This window comes from Monodelphis domestica, chromosome 5 (assembly GCF_027887165.1).
Source record: "Monodelphis domestica isolate mMonDom1 chromosome 5, mMonDom1.pri, whole genome shotgun sequence".
NCBI classification, from domain to species: Eukaryota; Metazoa; Chordata; class Mammalia; order Didelphimorphia; family Didelphidae; genus Monodelphis; species Monodelphis domestica.
The window spans coordinates 215,521,449-215,536,688 of record NC_077231.1 but is presented as its reverse complement, the minus strand read 5'-3'; the positions used below and the strand labels follow the sequence as shown (position 1 = coordinate 215,536,688).

The 15,240-nt window shown below is 37.1% G+C and overlaps 1 protein-coding gene across 6 annotated transcripts in view; it reads left to right on the top strand.

The window, feature by feature from the left end:
- Positions 1 to 3,081: 3,081 nt before the first annotated feature.
- BRAF (B-Raf proto-oncogene, serine/threonine kinase) overlaps positions 3,082 to 15,240 on the top strand; it is a 221,831-nt gene continuing 209,672 nt past the window's right edge. For all 6 annotated transcript variants that reach the window (XM_056799800.1, XM_056799798.1, XM_056799797.1 and 3 more), the window contains exon 1: positions 3,082 to 3,469. In XM_056799800.1, the coding sequence (XP_056655778.1) occupies positions 3,338 to 3,469 (132 nt within the window). In that variant the 5' untranslated portion in view covers positions 3,082 to 3,337. The remainder of the gene's footprint in view (positions 3,470 to 15,240) is intronic.

Here is a 15,240-nt window from a genome sequence, read left to right as displayed (position 1 = left end):
TCTCCCAATTTCTAAATGTAAAGTTGATTTTTTTATCTCAAGTATAAGGCTTGGCATGTATTATAATAAATACTTTATTATATTTGATAAAAATTCTAGCCTATCATTTTTTATTCTGCCACCTAATGTGTTACTTATCTTGTCCAACTTTGAGATACTTGCACATCTGATAAGCATACTTTATTATGAGTTATTAATAAAAATGTTAATACAGCCAACCATGAATCCCTGGGATACTTCACTAGACCCCACCTTATATCTTGACATAAATCTACTGACTATTTTTTTGGGTTTGGTCATTCCACTAGTCTTGAGTTCACCTACTTGTTGTTCAATCCACACACTAAAAGCTTAACCCTGGGTAAATCACAACCTGGGCCTCATTTTCCTTATGTACGGAATGAGAGATACTGGAGAACTGGAGATAATCTTTGTCCTATTTATCTTGAAAAGAAAAATGTTTTATAAACCTTAAAGTATGAGATGAGTTATTATTTCATTATTATAATAGAGGTAACTAAGATACTAATATTCAGTAAACATGATACTATGATATGCAAAGTGTTAAGTCCTTAAGGAGGTTTGAATATCACACTGACCTTGCCCTCAAAAATCTTCCATTCTGCTTCCCATTTCCTTTCAGTATTTCAAATTCATAGATTTAAGCATTGAGAAAGATTTATTTCTTTAACTCTATAGAAAGTCAAATAATAAAATTCAAAGTTAAATTATTTCTCAAATGGATTTTACCTTTTTTTTTTTCCTGATTTTACATTTAGAGCCTTCATCTCTCTTTGAGGTCCAGCATCACCAACTACCTACTAAGCATCCTGTCTCTGACACTGTGTTACCTTAAGCAAGTAATTAACCTGTCTGGGCATAAGTTTCCCCATTTTTAAAATGAACAGATTGGAAGCCTAAGCTTCCTTCCAGGTCTACATCTGGTCTCCCTCCAAATGTCATGTAGGTCTCTCAAAATTACTATGTCCAGAACAGAATTCCTTACCTCTCATCACCCTCTAACTGACCCTGTTCTTCATACTTTCCTATTTCCTCTAGTCACCTAGGTTTGAAGCCTTCAGAGTGATCTCTTACACTTCATAGTCTGTCATCCCTTCTCTGCCATAACCAATCAGATGCAAAATCTTGTATAATCAACAGTCCCAACAATATCTCTGCCATTCAACTTCTTTCTACTCAAACTGCAGCCATCCTGTTTCAGGTCCTTTTTATTCCTTGTCTTTATTATTGCAATACATGGTTTCCCTTCTTCTTATATCTCTCCTCTTTAATCCATCTTCTCTTTCTTCTAAAACACAGGGGTATTGCTACTGTCCTGCTTAAGATTTTTCAGTACCTTTTTATTGTTTCAAGAATAATTAGGGGAAGCTAGGTGTTGCAGTTTATAGTACACAGTGCCTAGAATCAGGAAGTTATTTTGGTGGTGGTTGTTCAATCATGTCTGAGTCTTTGTAACACCCCATTTTGGTATTTTCTTGACAAAGATCCTGAGATGATTTGTCATTTCCTTTTTCAACTCATTTTACAGATGAGGAATGGAGATAAATAGGCTAAGTGACTTGCCTAGGGTCACACAGTTAGTTAGTGTTTGAGGGTGGATTTGAACTCAGAAAGATGAGTCTTCTTGCCTGTTGGCTCAAAACTCTTCCACTATGCCACAACACTACCACTTAGTTAACCAGAATTTGGAGGTAGGAGTTTAAAATGTTTCTTTGCATCAAGTTTCTCAACTATAAAATGAGGATAATAGCATATTATTAATAATGTATAAATATAAATAATAGCAGCTACCTCTCAGAGTTGTGGGGATCAAATGAAATAATATTTGTAAAGCACCCAGCACATAGTAGATTTGCAATATAAACACTAATTATTATTATATAAATTCCTTTTTCATTTGGCAATTAAAAATATTCACAATCTGGTTCCAGCTCAACTTTTCAGGCTTCCTTCAGATTATTCTCCTTCATATACTAGTTCATATACCAAACTAATTTATTTGCTGTTTCTCAAATTCAGCATTCCATCTCTCATCATGCCTTTGTATAACCTATCCACTTCAATGTACTTCACATAGCTGTTAATAATCTCTAACCTATTTCCTAGGCTCAGTTCATGATCCATCTCCCATAATTGATCCAAAATTCTAACTTGATCAAATGGGGATCTAGTTTTCTGGATTATGCTAATTTTTAGTACTATCTCCTCCCTCAAATGATCTTGTATTTACTGATTTAATTTCTCTTCCAAAGGATATAAGTTTCTTAAAGGCCAGGCACTATTTTATGTTTTTGTCTTGTTTTATTTCCAGGGTCTCACACACTGTTTTGTATATAATTGGCACTTAATGACTTTTGGGAATATATTTTGAACATAACCGCAATTTTAAATCATAGTGTTTTCTTCAAAGTCAATAAAGAAAAAGAAATGCATAATAAATGTTTATCAAAAATATTTTTAGTTTTTGTGTAGAGTCAATTAATCTGTAAAACCCTCATCCCCTAATGATGATACATGACCCTGGACTATGTAACAAAATCTCTGTGTGACAGTCTTCTCAAATTAGGCCCATGACCTACTTAACAGGTCAAATCTCTTTATTAAGAACTACAAAATAACATTTCAATTCTTGGGTTGGACTAGGATTGTTTGTATCCAATATTGCTAGAGATAAATGAGTTGTAAACTAGGGATTGAGCATAAATTTATTAATTTTTTTTTGCAAATATTTCGCTTATTCTTTTTAATCAGGTAGCTACATTTCAAGATTAGACCGGTGACCCTGGTAGATGAGGTTGTCCGTCTTCTTCCCCACTAAATCCCATCCAGCCACTCTCCAGGAGGGGACGGAGCCGAAGAAAGAGAAGTAACTGAGGGATGCAGGACTACAGGGATGCAAGTATCAGCTGCTAGCAGGTCGACCCTGGACTTGGCGGGGGAGGAGGGGGCGGTGCGGGGCCGATGTGGGCGGACCGTGTCCTCCCGTGACGACAAAGGGCGGGGCTCCCCAGTGACGCCACGCAACTCCCGCCGGTGACGTCACGCCGGTGACGCCACAGCAAGCGCTCTCACCTTCTTCCCCGCCCAGATTCGTGCTCTCCTCCTTCCCGCTTTCCCTTCTTTATCTTCCGCACTCCCCCCCTCCCGTTCCCAAGGCCTCGCGCGCGCGCGCGATTGCGCGCTCACCACAAGTCATACACATTCACTCCCCCCCCCTCCCAGGGCCCCGCCCCCGCTCTCCTCCTCCTCCCCTTTTTTCTCCCCTCCCCCTCCCCGCCCAGCCGCGGTCGCTCGGGTTCCAGCTCTTGGTTACAAGATGGCGGCGCTGAGCGGCGGCGGCGGTGGCGGAGGCGGCGCAGAGCAGGGCCCCATTCTCTTCAACGGGGATATGGATCCCGAGGCTGGCGCCGGCTCGGCCTCCTCCGCTGAGCCGGCCATCCCCGAGGAGGTGAGTGAAGGAGTCTGGTTGGGCTGCCAGGCAGGGGGCTGGCAGACGCGGACCCCCCCTCCCCCGATTTCGGATTGGGGGGGCAAAGGGGTTCTAGTGACGGCGGCCCTTTATCTGCCCCCCCCATGATGGGAGACCCCCTCCATTCTCGCGCACGCGCACGCTCAGCCCTCCACCACGTAAACACCCGGCCCCCCTTCTCCCCCCCACCCCCCGGGACTGGGCTCCTCTTCGCTGCCTCCCGGGGTTGGGGGGACGTAGGGGGCAGCAGAAGTTGAGGAGAAGTAATTGAGCCCAGATTTCGCCTGAGAAGGTCACGACCCCGCTGCGGTCCCCAGACCCATGTCCTCCATACTCCCTCTTTTTTTCCTCCCGTATGTGTTGGGTAGGGGATGTTTGGAAGAATCGGGGAGACCCCTCCCCCCGCCCGACTGGCCTGTATCTACCCGGGCATGTATGTGTCCATGAGTGAAGATGGGGATGATGGGGGCCTTCTCCCGGGTGGCTCAGGCTGCCTTTCTCCTCCCCCCCCCCACCACCACCTTTGCCTCCTAGAGTGTTTGGAGATTGTTTCCCAGCCAACGAAGACTGGGTTTTCTGTTTCTCCCTCTTGCTTAACACCAAGGATCCTTCTGTCCTCCCATCTGAGACCCCACACACACACACCTTATTTTTGCAAACACCTTGTCACCGACGTCCTTACTCCACCTCCCCCAGTGTTATGCATTGTCCTCCCCTTCCACATCCCTCAGTTTTTGGTGGCTACTCTGTTCTTTTCCTTTTTCCAAATCCCCACTGAGGCTTCATACTTCATTCCTTGGCGCTCCCAGATTGTATGCTATCTCCCTTATTTTCTCAAATTTCTTTGGACACCTTTGACTATTGTTTCTAAAGTTATTGAGATCCACAAAGTTTCTACAGCAGTAACCCTCTATTTCCCCATGTTGGACAGTTTCCCAGAGTTGAAGCCTGTCTTTTATTTCACACCTATTTTTTCCTCTCTCATCCTCAACATTTTTCTTTACTTCTTTTTTAAATAGCTTTTAAATATCTTTTCCTTTATTGCTCTCCCTTGACTTTTATTAGAATTAATCTTGGTTGCCACATTCTCAAATTATATCTATTAGTTTGTTACAAATAAGATGTCTAATATATAACTTGCTTTACAGTGTAATTGGATAATAAGGTTTAGTTTGTTGATTTCACTCAAGTTTCTCTTTTAATAACGTCCTGTCTCTCCTTCCTCCATAATTATTTTCAAGTCTATTTAATGTTATTTCTTTACCTTGAAATTCATAATCTACCCATTCTGTTTTCACACTTTTCCTATGTTGAACTCCATAATTTTGTCTGAAAAAATATTACCATCTCTATCATATGGCTTTTTTGGCAAATTACACCCATTTTCAGTTACCACTTCTACTGAGGTTACCATTTCCTTTCAGCTTAATTTTCTGTGATATTCCTGTTAATTTCTCATAATTTCTTTCCACTTATAAAATCCTTACCTATTCCTCATTCCCAGCTTATACTTTCATGTTTCTCTTGTCCCAGTTTTCATTCATTCTGCTTGGCTTCCTGCTTTTGCTACTTGGGGAGGCTTCCTCTTATCTTCCTCACACCTCCTCATTCCTTCTTATTTATAAACAGCTTTGTTCTGTTGACATGGAAATTTATTTTTAGGAGACATTGTTTTTAATGGTTTAATACTAGGGGCTAGGTGTCTATTTTTTCCATAAGTCAGATGTGTCTTTGTTTGATTAGGCGCAGGTGCTTTTACATTAACTTTATTTTGGCTGTATGGCATCCTTTTTTCAAAGTTACTAATCTGGAAAGAAAAACAAAAAAGTAAATGAAGACTTCTTATGAAATTGAGGAACCCCAGAGATTTGATTGCAGTATTGTTATTATCAACAGCCTTTTTCATTTTACCATTATCAGATCAATTAACTTTGTCCAGGTATTATTTAGACATAATAGACTGTCTGATTTTAGACCTAGTTTTTAATGATTAAATAATAAATTTCATTCTCAACCCCTGAAAAATTTACATATTTTTTTCTTTTTTGTTGTAGAATCACTCATGGAAAAGTGTTTTTTCTGTGTTTTTGAACCATGGGAATTCACTTGTTATTGATTGGAAATCATGTGGAATTTGTTCCCTTTATTGTAAATATTCTGAATACTATTAACTTTTGAATATATGGGAGTTGTCAGTGTCGAAGAAGGTGATTTCCCTTCAAGTAAATGCCTTTTATGTTGGAACTAATATTAGTAATAAAATGAAAACAAAAATGCACTGGGGTCTAGTTGAGAGCTTGGCTATCATATTTTTAGAAGTTATAATTAAAACAAATTGAGCAAAGAAAAATATTCCTTGTATATAACAAAGTTTTATACTGAGAAGAAATAGGGGATAAGCAAAACTTCAAGTCCTTTATTTTGTAAAAATTTCACTGTTTGAATTTTGAACAAGAAAGTAATTCAGATTAATAGACTATAACCAAAGTATAGTCTTTTGAAAAAGAATTACTTTATCAACACACTTTCTTAGCACAGTTAACAATGCAGTTGGTTTTTGATATGAGACAGTTTCTTCTGAATATTCTTTTTAGTTTCAAAGTTAATTTCATCCCACCTGTCTAGGTATTGAGATTTGCAGTTGTGTAATGTCAGTATATACATATTATTTTTATTCTTCTAAAAGATCTCTCATCTTCAATATGCATTTATTGAAATAGTATTTACTGTGTGATAGAGGATAAAAAACCCCAAACAGTCCCTACCCTTAAAGTTTATGTTCCATGGGGGGGGGGGGGGGGATTATGTAAATAAACTGAAGAATTTTCAAAATATATACAAGTAAATATAAATTAATTTCAGAGTGGTATAGGAGGGCACTAACATCTGGGGAAAATTAGCAAAGGCCTCTTGTAGGAAGTGGCAGTTGAGCTGAGCCTTGACCACAACTAGGGTTTCTGAGACATAAGGAGGGATACTGTGCATAAGCACAGAGAGAAGGGGGGGGGGGGTGTTGTTTATAGAAACAGCAGGATAGTTTGGCTCAGCCAAAATGGACATGAGAAGGAGTGATGTCAAATTAGTCAGAGGGAAAAGGTTCCTAAGATCCCCCTTGTGAAATGCTTTAATTTCCAGACAAGTAAATTTGTGTTTTATTCTTGAGGATGTGGAATCAAGTGAAGTTTCTTGGAGAGGGGTGTGTGACATGGTCAATATTAGATGTTAGTTGTGTAAAAGATGGATTGGAGAGAGGAAGTACAGGGGGAAACCAATAAGAAGAATGTTTTAATGGTCTAGGTGTGAGAAAATAAGGTTTTGATCTAGCCTGGTGACAAAAGTCAAGGATAATTCCAAGGTTGGAAACTTGGGCTGCTAGAAGGATGAGAGTCTTCCATAGAAATCAGACAGAGTTTTGAGTTTATGGGGAAAAGAAATGAGTTCTGCTGTGAGCATGTTGAGGTGGAGCTGCCGAGTGAGCAGGTATACTTAGGCAATGTAATGACTTACGCTAATGAATTAGGCAACGTAATGGCTTCAGTTAATGAATTCTTTGGATATGAATTCCCTTTATAGGAGAAGAGGTTGCTATTAAGACAGATAAACAGAAATCTTCAAAAATAAAATGAAGCTTTTTTGACTGAGTGGCAGTGTTCCTTTTATACCTTGTATTTGTTCAGGAGAAAAATACCTTATTGAATGGCATAAAGCTTTTTAATTTTGTACTAGAGGACTCTTTATATTCTTTTCCACCCCATTTTTCTACTCACTGTTCTCTACCTCCCTTTTCTGTATCTCAATATAAAAGAGACCAACATCAAACATTTTACATTTGTCTTCTGGATTTTCAGAATTCTTTTTTCTGTGTCCTTCCCTCTATTTGTTGGAAGTACTCCCTAAAGGTTTTCAATGTTGTTTGGACGCTTCTATCATTTTTTATTTCAGTGGTGGTTCCATATCAAAACATCAACATCTGAAGAGAAATTGCCGGGCAAGAATGGGCCCTGAAATAAGCATTCTGCCTTTCTTCAAGGTTGGCCCTCAAAGACTGCCTGCCTCTATAGGGTGTCTCAGGGGAAGAAGGAACTGTTGAGGAGGGGTGTGATTCTCCCTTTCCTAAAACCAGAAGTTTCTAACTAGATGTCTTTTCTTGCTTGGCATCTATTCCTGAGATTTTCTGGGTATAGGTAAAGTCTAATTTATTTAACTTACTATATAAGTTGAGTTCTTTCCCACCTTCACTAACCTTAATGCTTCCTCCCTTGTCCTAAAATTGAAAAATTTGATCATGGTTTTATATGATCTTTAATGTTTTTGTATTCTCAGTGTTATCTTAATGGACTATATGAACTTTAATGATAAAATTTTGATAATAGTAGTTAATTCTCAACCCATATGGCATTTTATATAAATTGTATTTTTTCCTAGTCTTTGGTGAAGTGACTTTTGTGTTTGTTTTTATGTATTGCTATTTGATTAAGAAGTTAATTTCTTTATTTTTGGTGTGAAGGGATTACTTTTCTGATAGTCTAGTATATGTTTAAGGCATTCTGTTATTTCTCCTTTGATAAAATTGATGATAATAAAGTGAGCTGTTTGGCTTTAGTCTTTTCTTTAATAAAATTATTATTATATAAATGCCATATATCTAAATATAAATAGTTATAAATGACTTATTCCAGCCTCTCTACCTATCTTAACTACCACTTGTTTGGTTCAGTTAGGATTGGTTAGAGGGAGGCTTTAGTTAAAGAAGGATATTTGGGAGCCTTGAGAAATAAATCCCCATGTATTTGCATAGTAACAATGTTTTAGATGGCTTAATATTAATATAGGAACTAAGAGTAGTCATTTTTGTCTTCTTTAGACGTTTGGTGACTGGGTTATTTTTTATGGGAGGTAGCTTTATTTCTACAGGTTTTTTGATTTTGTTTTTTGCTACCAACCTACTACTATCATACTTAATTAGCTTGGTTGCCAAAAGAAACTCGTAGTACAGTCTCCACCCTGAAATTAAGCAATTATTTTTCTCCCCTCTACCCTCTGAGATTATTTTTGGTCACCACCTTCTATCCAGAGATTTATTATTATTATTATTCTCCTTCCTCCCCCACACCAAGATTATGCCTACAGAGTGAAATTGATGCTTAGATGGTTTCACATTCCATCTTGGTAGGCCCTGGGGATGCCCTCTGTACAGTGTGTGTAAACTTCTTTGAACCTAATTAGCATTATATATTCTAGAAGCCCTACAAAAGTAGAGATGAAACTAAGCTTGCATCAGTTTCGTTCTTGTGATACAGCTTTTGAATACCCACACCACTTTAAGGGAAGATACTGGTAAAGAATAGCTGTTGGCCTAGCATAAACCTCCCTAAATTCATTAGAGATATTTTAATTTTGTAATTTTGGGGAGGGAAGGGAAGATGTATGGGAATGTGGATATAGTCCACAAATAACTGAAATCCCTATGTGTGGTTAATAAATCTTTATTTCTTTAATTTCTCAGAAATAAGACTTTTTCAAAGTTTTTTTTTTACATTCAGTGGAGAAGTTGTCTTACTTTTTAGAATAGTTTAATGGTTCAGACTTAACCATTTTTAAAGGAGACATTTAAATGCTTTTATCTGTTTTTGAATAGTTAACTTTAAAATGAGGGTAGTGATTATTTTTTTGAGCTAGAACTTATAAAATACACATTTTCTTTTATAAGATGTCCTAAATAGCTAAATTCCTTTGGCAAATAACTCGGGGCCTACATATTTATTCTTTAAAAATAACCTAGTATGTATTTCCACCAGAAATGCTTTAATAGTTACTAAAGCCTATATTATATTTTCTGTATTGTCAGATATTGAATCTTATCATTTGAATTCTATGCTTTAAAATTGACTGCATTTTGAAACCAAGAGCAAAACCTGATATGTATAACTTGAAGAAATAAATACAATGATTAAAGTATCTTGGATATATGGGCACAGTAATAATTTTTTGAGAGCTCTTTGGTAATAAAACTTCTATTAATCTGTAGTATAAAGGTAATTTTATAGCCACTTGTTATCAGAATATCCTATAATTTGGGGGGAACATTATTCAGTGTTATTTATTATTTGTGAATATATCCAATATATCAAGAGTAAAAGGATTTGATTTTAAGTCCAATTTACCAATGATGCCTAAAAATACCTTTAAGTTTGATTCAATAGATATTTATTAAGCACCTACTTATTATGTGCCAAATATTGTGCTAAGCATTGGGGATTAACATGAGAAAATTCCTTGAAGGAACTTAAAGTCAAATGGGAGAAGATAAAGAGAAAAGGAAACTAAAGGGAGAGGAGAAGGGGTGTGTGTGTGTGTGTGTGTGTGTGTGTGTGTGTGTGTGTGTGTGTGTGTGTGTGTGTGTGTGTGTGTGTAGCGGAAGCCAACCTAAGCTACTGATGGATAAAGGAATATCTAGGAAGATTGTGAGCCTTATGTAAAGGAAGGCTTTGGAAGGAGTTAGATGCAAAACTATTCAACCCTCCAATCAAAGGACAGATGCAAATGAGAGTAAGTTGAGATAGTGCAGGTATTCAAAGCTATGCCATTCTTCTTGGTGCTAAGATTTCAGGAGATTGGCATATCGGGTGCTGGGGGAACATATAAACTTGCTTTGATTCTGCACTGATCTAACTTAATTTTGATAACTTAAGCTTTAATGGGGAAGGGAGCCAGTCAATAAACATTTATTAAGCACCATGTGTTGGGCACTGTGCTAAGCACCGGGAATACAAAGGAAGACAAAAGACAGCTTTCACTGTCTAATAGGTAAGACAATACAAAAATAACTGTGTATAAACAAGATATATAATATGTAGATATTATAATATGTAGATAATCAAGAGAGGAAAAGCACTAGCATTGAGAAGGAACCTGGAAGAGCTTCATATAGAAGAAAGGCTTGGCATATCAAAGAAGCTTGTATTTGATCCTGGAGGTGATAGGAAACCAGTGGAGTTTATGGGGGGTAGGCACAGACAGACCTGGTCAGATCTGGTCTTTTGTATAATTAACTTGACTGTTGACTGAAGAATGATGTACTGGATCCAAGAAGGACCAATCAATAATCCTGTTAAAAGTAGTCCAAGAGTGAGGTGATGAAAGATGGTGGCAGTATCAGAGGAGAGGAGACATAATTGAGAGATGTTATAAAGGTGAATAGAGACTTACTAAGAGAAGTGAGAGTGTAGTGGCAAGGATAATGAGTAGATGGAGGGCCTAGGTGACTGGGAGCACAGTGATATCTGTGACATTGAAATATCTAATAGGCACATGAAGATGCAAGTCTGGAAATTGAGGGATAGGTTAAGATCTGAGAACCATGAATATAGAGATGCTAATTGAAGCCAGAGAACTGAGGAGATCACCAAGTGAAATAGTAGAGAGGTGGAGGAGAAGAGTACCTAGGACAGATCCCTGGGTAATGCTCACCTTGAATAGGAGTGATCTGGATGAAAATCTAGCAGAGAGAGGAGTAGTCAGACAGACAAGAAGAGAACCAGGGTAAAGAAAATAGTGATTTTATGTAAAAGGCTGCAGAAAATTCAAGATAAATTCTGTTTTGGATAGGTTCAATCTGAGAAGTCTAGGAAAGAGAATAGGATTGGATATATGAAGATCTTGGAATCATATACCAAGAGATGATAATTGAATCAGTGGGAACTGATGAGAGAGAGAGACAGGGACAGAGAGAGAGAGAGAGAGAGAGAGAGAGAGAGAGAGAGAGAGAGAGAGAGAGAGTGAAAGGGACCAGTGTGTGTACATCTCTTTTTAATGTATAGGAAAGACAGCAGCATTACTGAAGGCAGAGGAGGGGGCAGTAGACAGTGCATAAACTACTGAGAGGTCCAAAGGAAAGTCTTTTGATCCGGTGTTTAAGAGTTCCCAGGTAACATTGAAAAGTACAGTTTTATACATGTTAGATTTGAAATTCAACTTTAAAGGAAATGAGGAAGTGGAGGCTATGAATATGTTCAAGTTTTTCTAGGACTATGATTTGAAAGTAAGAAAAAATAAAGGATGTTCATTTTATGGGATGGAAACTTTAAAGACTTAAAAAATTTTTGTTTTAAGATAGATTTTATTGTGTTTATAGGTAAGAGAGAATGAAACATTAGATAAGAGAATATTTGAAGATGAAAGGCAAGCACTGTGAAGAGATGGTTGGGTTAAGGATCAGGGGCATTAATAGAGAAGTTGTTCTTTACAAGGAGAAGGATCACCAGTCAAGCCAGATATGAGCAAGAGAAAAAATGGACTTTTATATGTGTTGTTGGAGATTAGAGGGAGCTCTGGATGGATTCTTTCAGTTAAGTGGAAACCAGGTCCTTGGCTGAGAGGAAGTATAGAGTGGTCTGTGTATTAGAACTCAGATCTGTTTATGCTCTTCATGATCTCTGAAAGCTCCAGTGGCTCTTCATTGCCTATTGAATAAATCTGAATTAACACTTGCATTTAAAACCTTCTATGGTCTTTCCTCCAGCCTATCTTCCAGGCTTACACATTGTTCTCTCTGCACACACTAGCCAGATTGACCTAATTGATATTCCCATATATGACATTCTATCTTCCTCCTCCATGCCTTTATACAGGTTGACTACTATGTCTGAAATACTTTCACTCCTCACTTCTGCCTCTTGGAACCCCCAACTACTTTCAAGAGGCCTCTTCTTTTTCCTCCCAGTTGTTAATGCCTCTTCACTTGAATTACTGTGTATCATTTTGCTTAATATCCTGAATTTATTTATAAGGGAACATGTATCCCTTCAGTGAGAATGTAAGCTTTTTGGGGACAAAAACTGTTTCCCTTTTACATTTGTATCCCTAGCATGTATCACAGTGCTTAGCATACAACAGGTACCGAATAAATATTTTTTTGTTGATATCCTTTTTTAGAATCAGTTATCTATATCTTAGTGATACATAAATTTATTTGCTCTTGAACTTATATATGCATGTATTTATGAAGTCAAACTTATGAGTGCTATGATCCGTTGTTTGGATATGAAAACAACTGAATCTTAGAATCACATAGTAACTCAGCTTTCATAGGAAGACTCTGCTGTTGAAATGTTGCATTCTTTCCCCTGGAATCTCATAATCACTTTTTTCCCCATGTTACATTTATCAGAATTCCAGGCTATTATGGCATGTCATATGCCAGAATTCCAGGCTATTATGTCATGTGTTTTAGAACAAAATTTCAGCAATTCTGAAAATAAAATGTATTTATTTCTCTGTCCAAAACATTATAGTAGATGCTGAGATTAAGAAAAAACTTTAATTCAGATATAGTCCCAATTTTCATGAAGCTTATCTAATAGGGGAATATGGCACTCTGAATGACTATTGCACTTCCAGGTTGGGCAAGATGGGGATATCTATTCTCAATAAAAAGGTAAAAAATGTTGGTTGTCATGAGGATTCAATAGCATTTGAAAATCAGATTTTAGAGTTGGAAGGGGCCTTATGAATTGTACAGTCTAACTTATATCAAAAACATAATCTTTCTTAAATCAGCAAGTGATCTTGTAGACTCAATTTGAAGACACCCAGTGCTAAGGAACTTGCCATCTTAGTTCTTTGTATTTTTGGTTTTGTCTCAGTAGCACAGATGTTTTTCCTTACATCCATCCTAAATTTACTTCTTTGCAATTTCTGCTTCTAGATCTACTCACAATTCTAATTCTTTAGTCTCATCACTATTTTATTTAATACAGTCATATAAAGGGTTACTCAAAGAGACTCTCTAATCTAACCCCTTCATTTTAGGGTAAGAAGATTTTGAAACCACAAGGCACATTGTGAGTTAGTGGCACAGAGGGGACTAGAAACCCAGGCCACTTCACCCCTCCACTTCCCCGATTTCTGCTATACCACACATTACTTTTCTATTCTAGTCATGAACATGTTTTTGCAATATAATTTTTCTCATTTTTATATTTATAGAAGAAATTTTTAAATGATTTTTAAGGCAAACTGGTTTACATGGATTTGCCCAGAGTCACATAGCTAAGAAACATCTGGGGCCTGATTTAAACCTAGGTCCTCCCAATTCCAAGTTTGGTGCTCTATCTGTGTCCAGAAATCTTAAAGTTTTAGAGCTGGAGGTGACTTAGGGTTGGCAGATTAATCCAACAAGGATATGGAGAGATATTGAAATTACATGAGATAATGTTTGTAATACTTATATGGAAATTAAAACTGATATTAATATAAGGTGCATGTTTGCAACCAATTTTCAGGAATGAGAGAGTTCACATGTGTTTAAATTTGGCATTAAAGAATCTTTTGCCTCATTTAATGGGATTTTAGAAGCACATTTTATACCACAGAAGAAGCTGTAGAAAATTATTTTTGGAATTCTTTAAATTCTTCATATTTGAGAGATGAGCAGTTTAGTAAAACTAAGCTTTTATTGATGCTATTTGGGGCACTATTATAATGCAACATTTTGTCTCGTCCTTATGTATTTTTCTTGTAACTATGAAAGAAGTAAAACTTTCTCATGTGAAAATATTAACTTCAGTTAATATGTCTTCATTATATAGAAAGTAATGAATACCACATTACAATTAATTTTTATTTTGGCATTTATTTTAACTCTTTGGTCTGCCCAAAGATTTCTTATACACACTAGTTTTTATCAATAACATTAATTAAGTCCTCAAAAATAGAATTGAAAGTCATTACTGCCAAATTAAGAAATATCTGTGACTTTTAGTAGTGAGCCACTTAGCAAGACAGGATTTTATATATATATATATATATATATATATATATGTTAGGCAGCATGGGAGGCCAACCAAAATTAAATGTACACTGATAAACCAATGTAATATAATTCCAACTATGATTCATAAATATGCATTCAGTGGAATATGTTATCTTAAATTATCACTGTCCCTTGTAATGCTCTGCTCATAAAGCCTTCAGGGATAGCCTTTCTCATTCAGAATTGCTGAAGATATAAGATTTCTTCTTTTTTCCTCCCAGGATTCACACATCTCCTGTGAGTTCTTCCCTGCTGCCTTCTCTCCCCCCCCCCCCCCAATCAGTTCCATCATCTGTATCAGCCCCAAGCCAGGAAAATAGACATAGTCTTAAATGTATCTCTGTCCCTTACACTGTGTGATGCAATAGTTGCTAGTTTTGCTCTGCTCTTCTGCTATTTATCTCTTCTCTTTTTCCTATCACTTTGCTACCTTAGTAAAGGCAATTGTCTCTGGAACTATGGCAGTTTCCCCCTCTTTTGGAATTCCTGACTCTTCCATTGTTTCCTCCAGGGTGTTTTAATTTCATTTATTATTTACCGAACCATTAGTATTTATATGGTGTTTTATTAAGTGAAATGTAAGACTGAGAGCTTGCCTATCCAAAGTTTGTAATATGATTGAGGAGGTAAAGCATACATGAATGAAGCACTAAATAATAATATAAGACAACATACGATTAAGGACAAAAGTGAATAATAAAAGAGTTCATATAAGGGGCACATTTATATCATTTGGGGAGCATTGTATAGAGGTAAAATTTGATCAGATCTTGAATGACGGGAAGAGGAGGGGAAAGGGAAAGGACATTTTAGAAGTGGTGAATACTATATAAGCAGAAGCTGATATATGGTGTATTTAGGCACAGTGAAGAGAAGTGGGAAATAAACTTGACTAGAGAGGATGGGACCACATTTATAGAAAGCCTTAAATTACAAG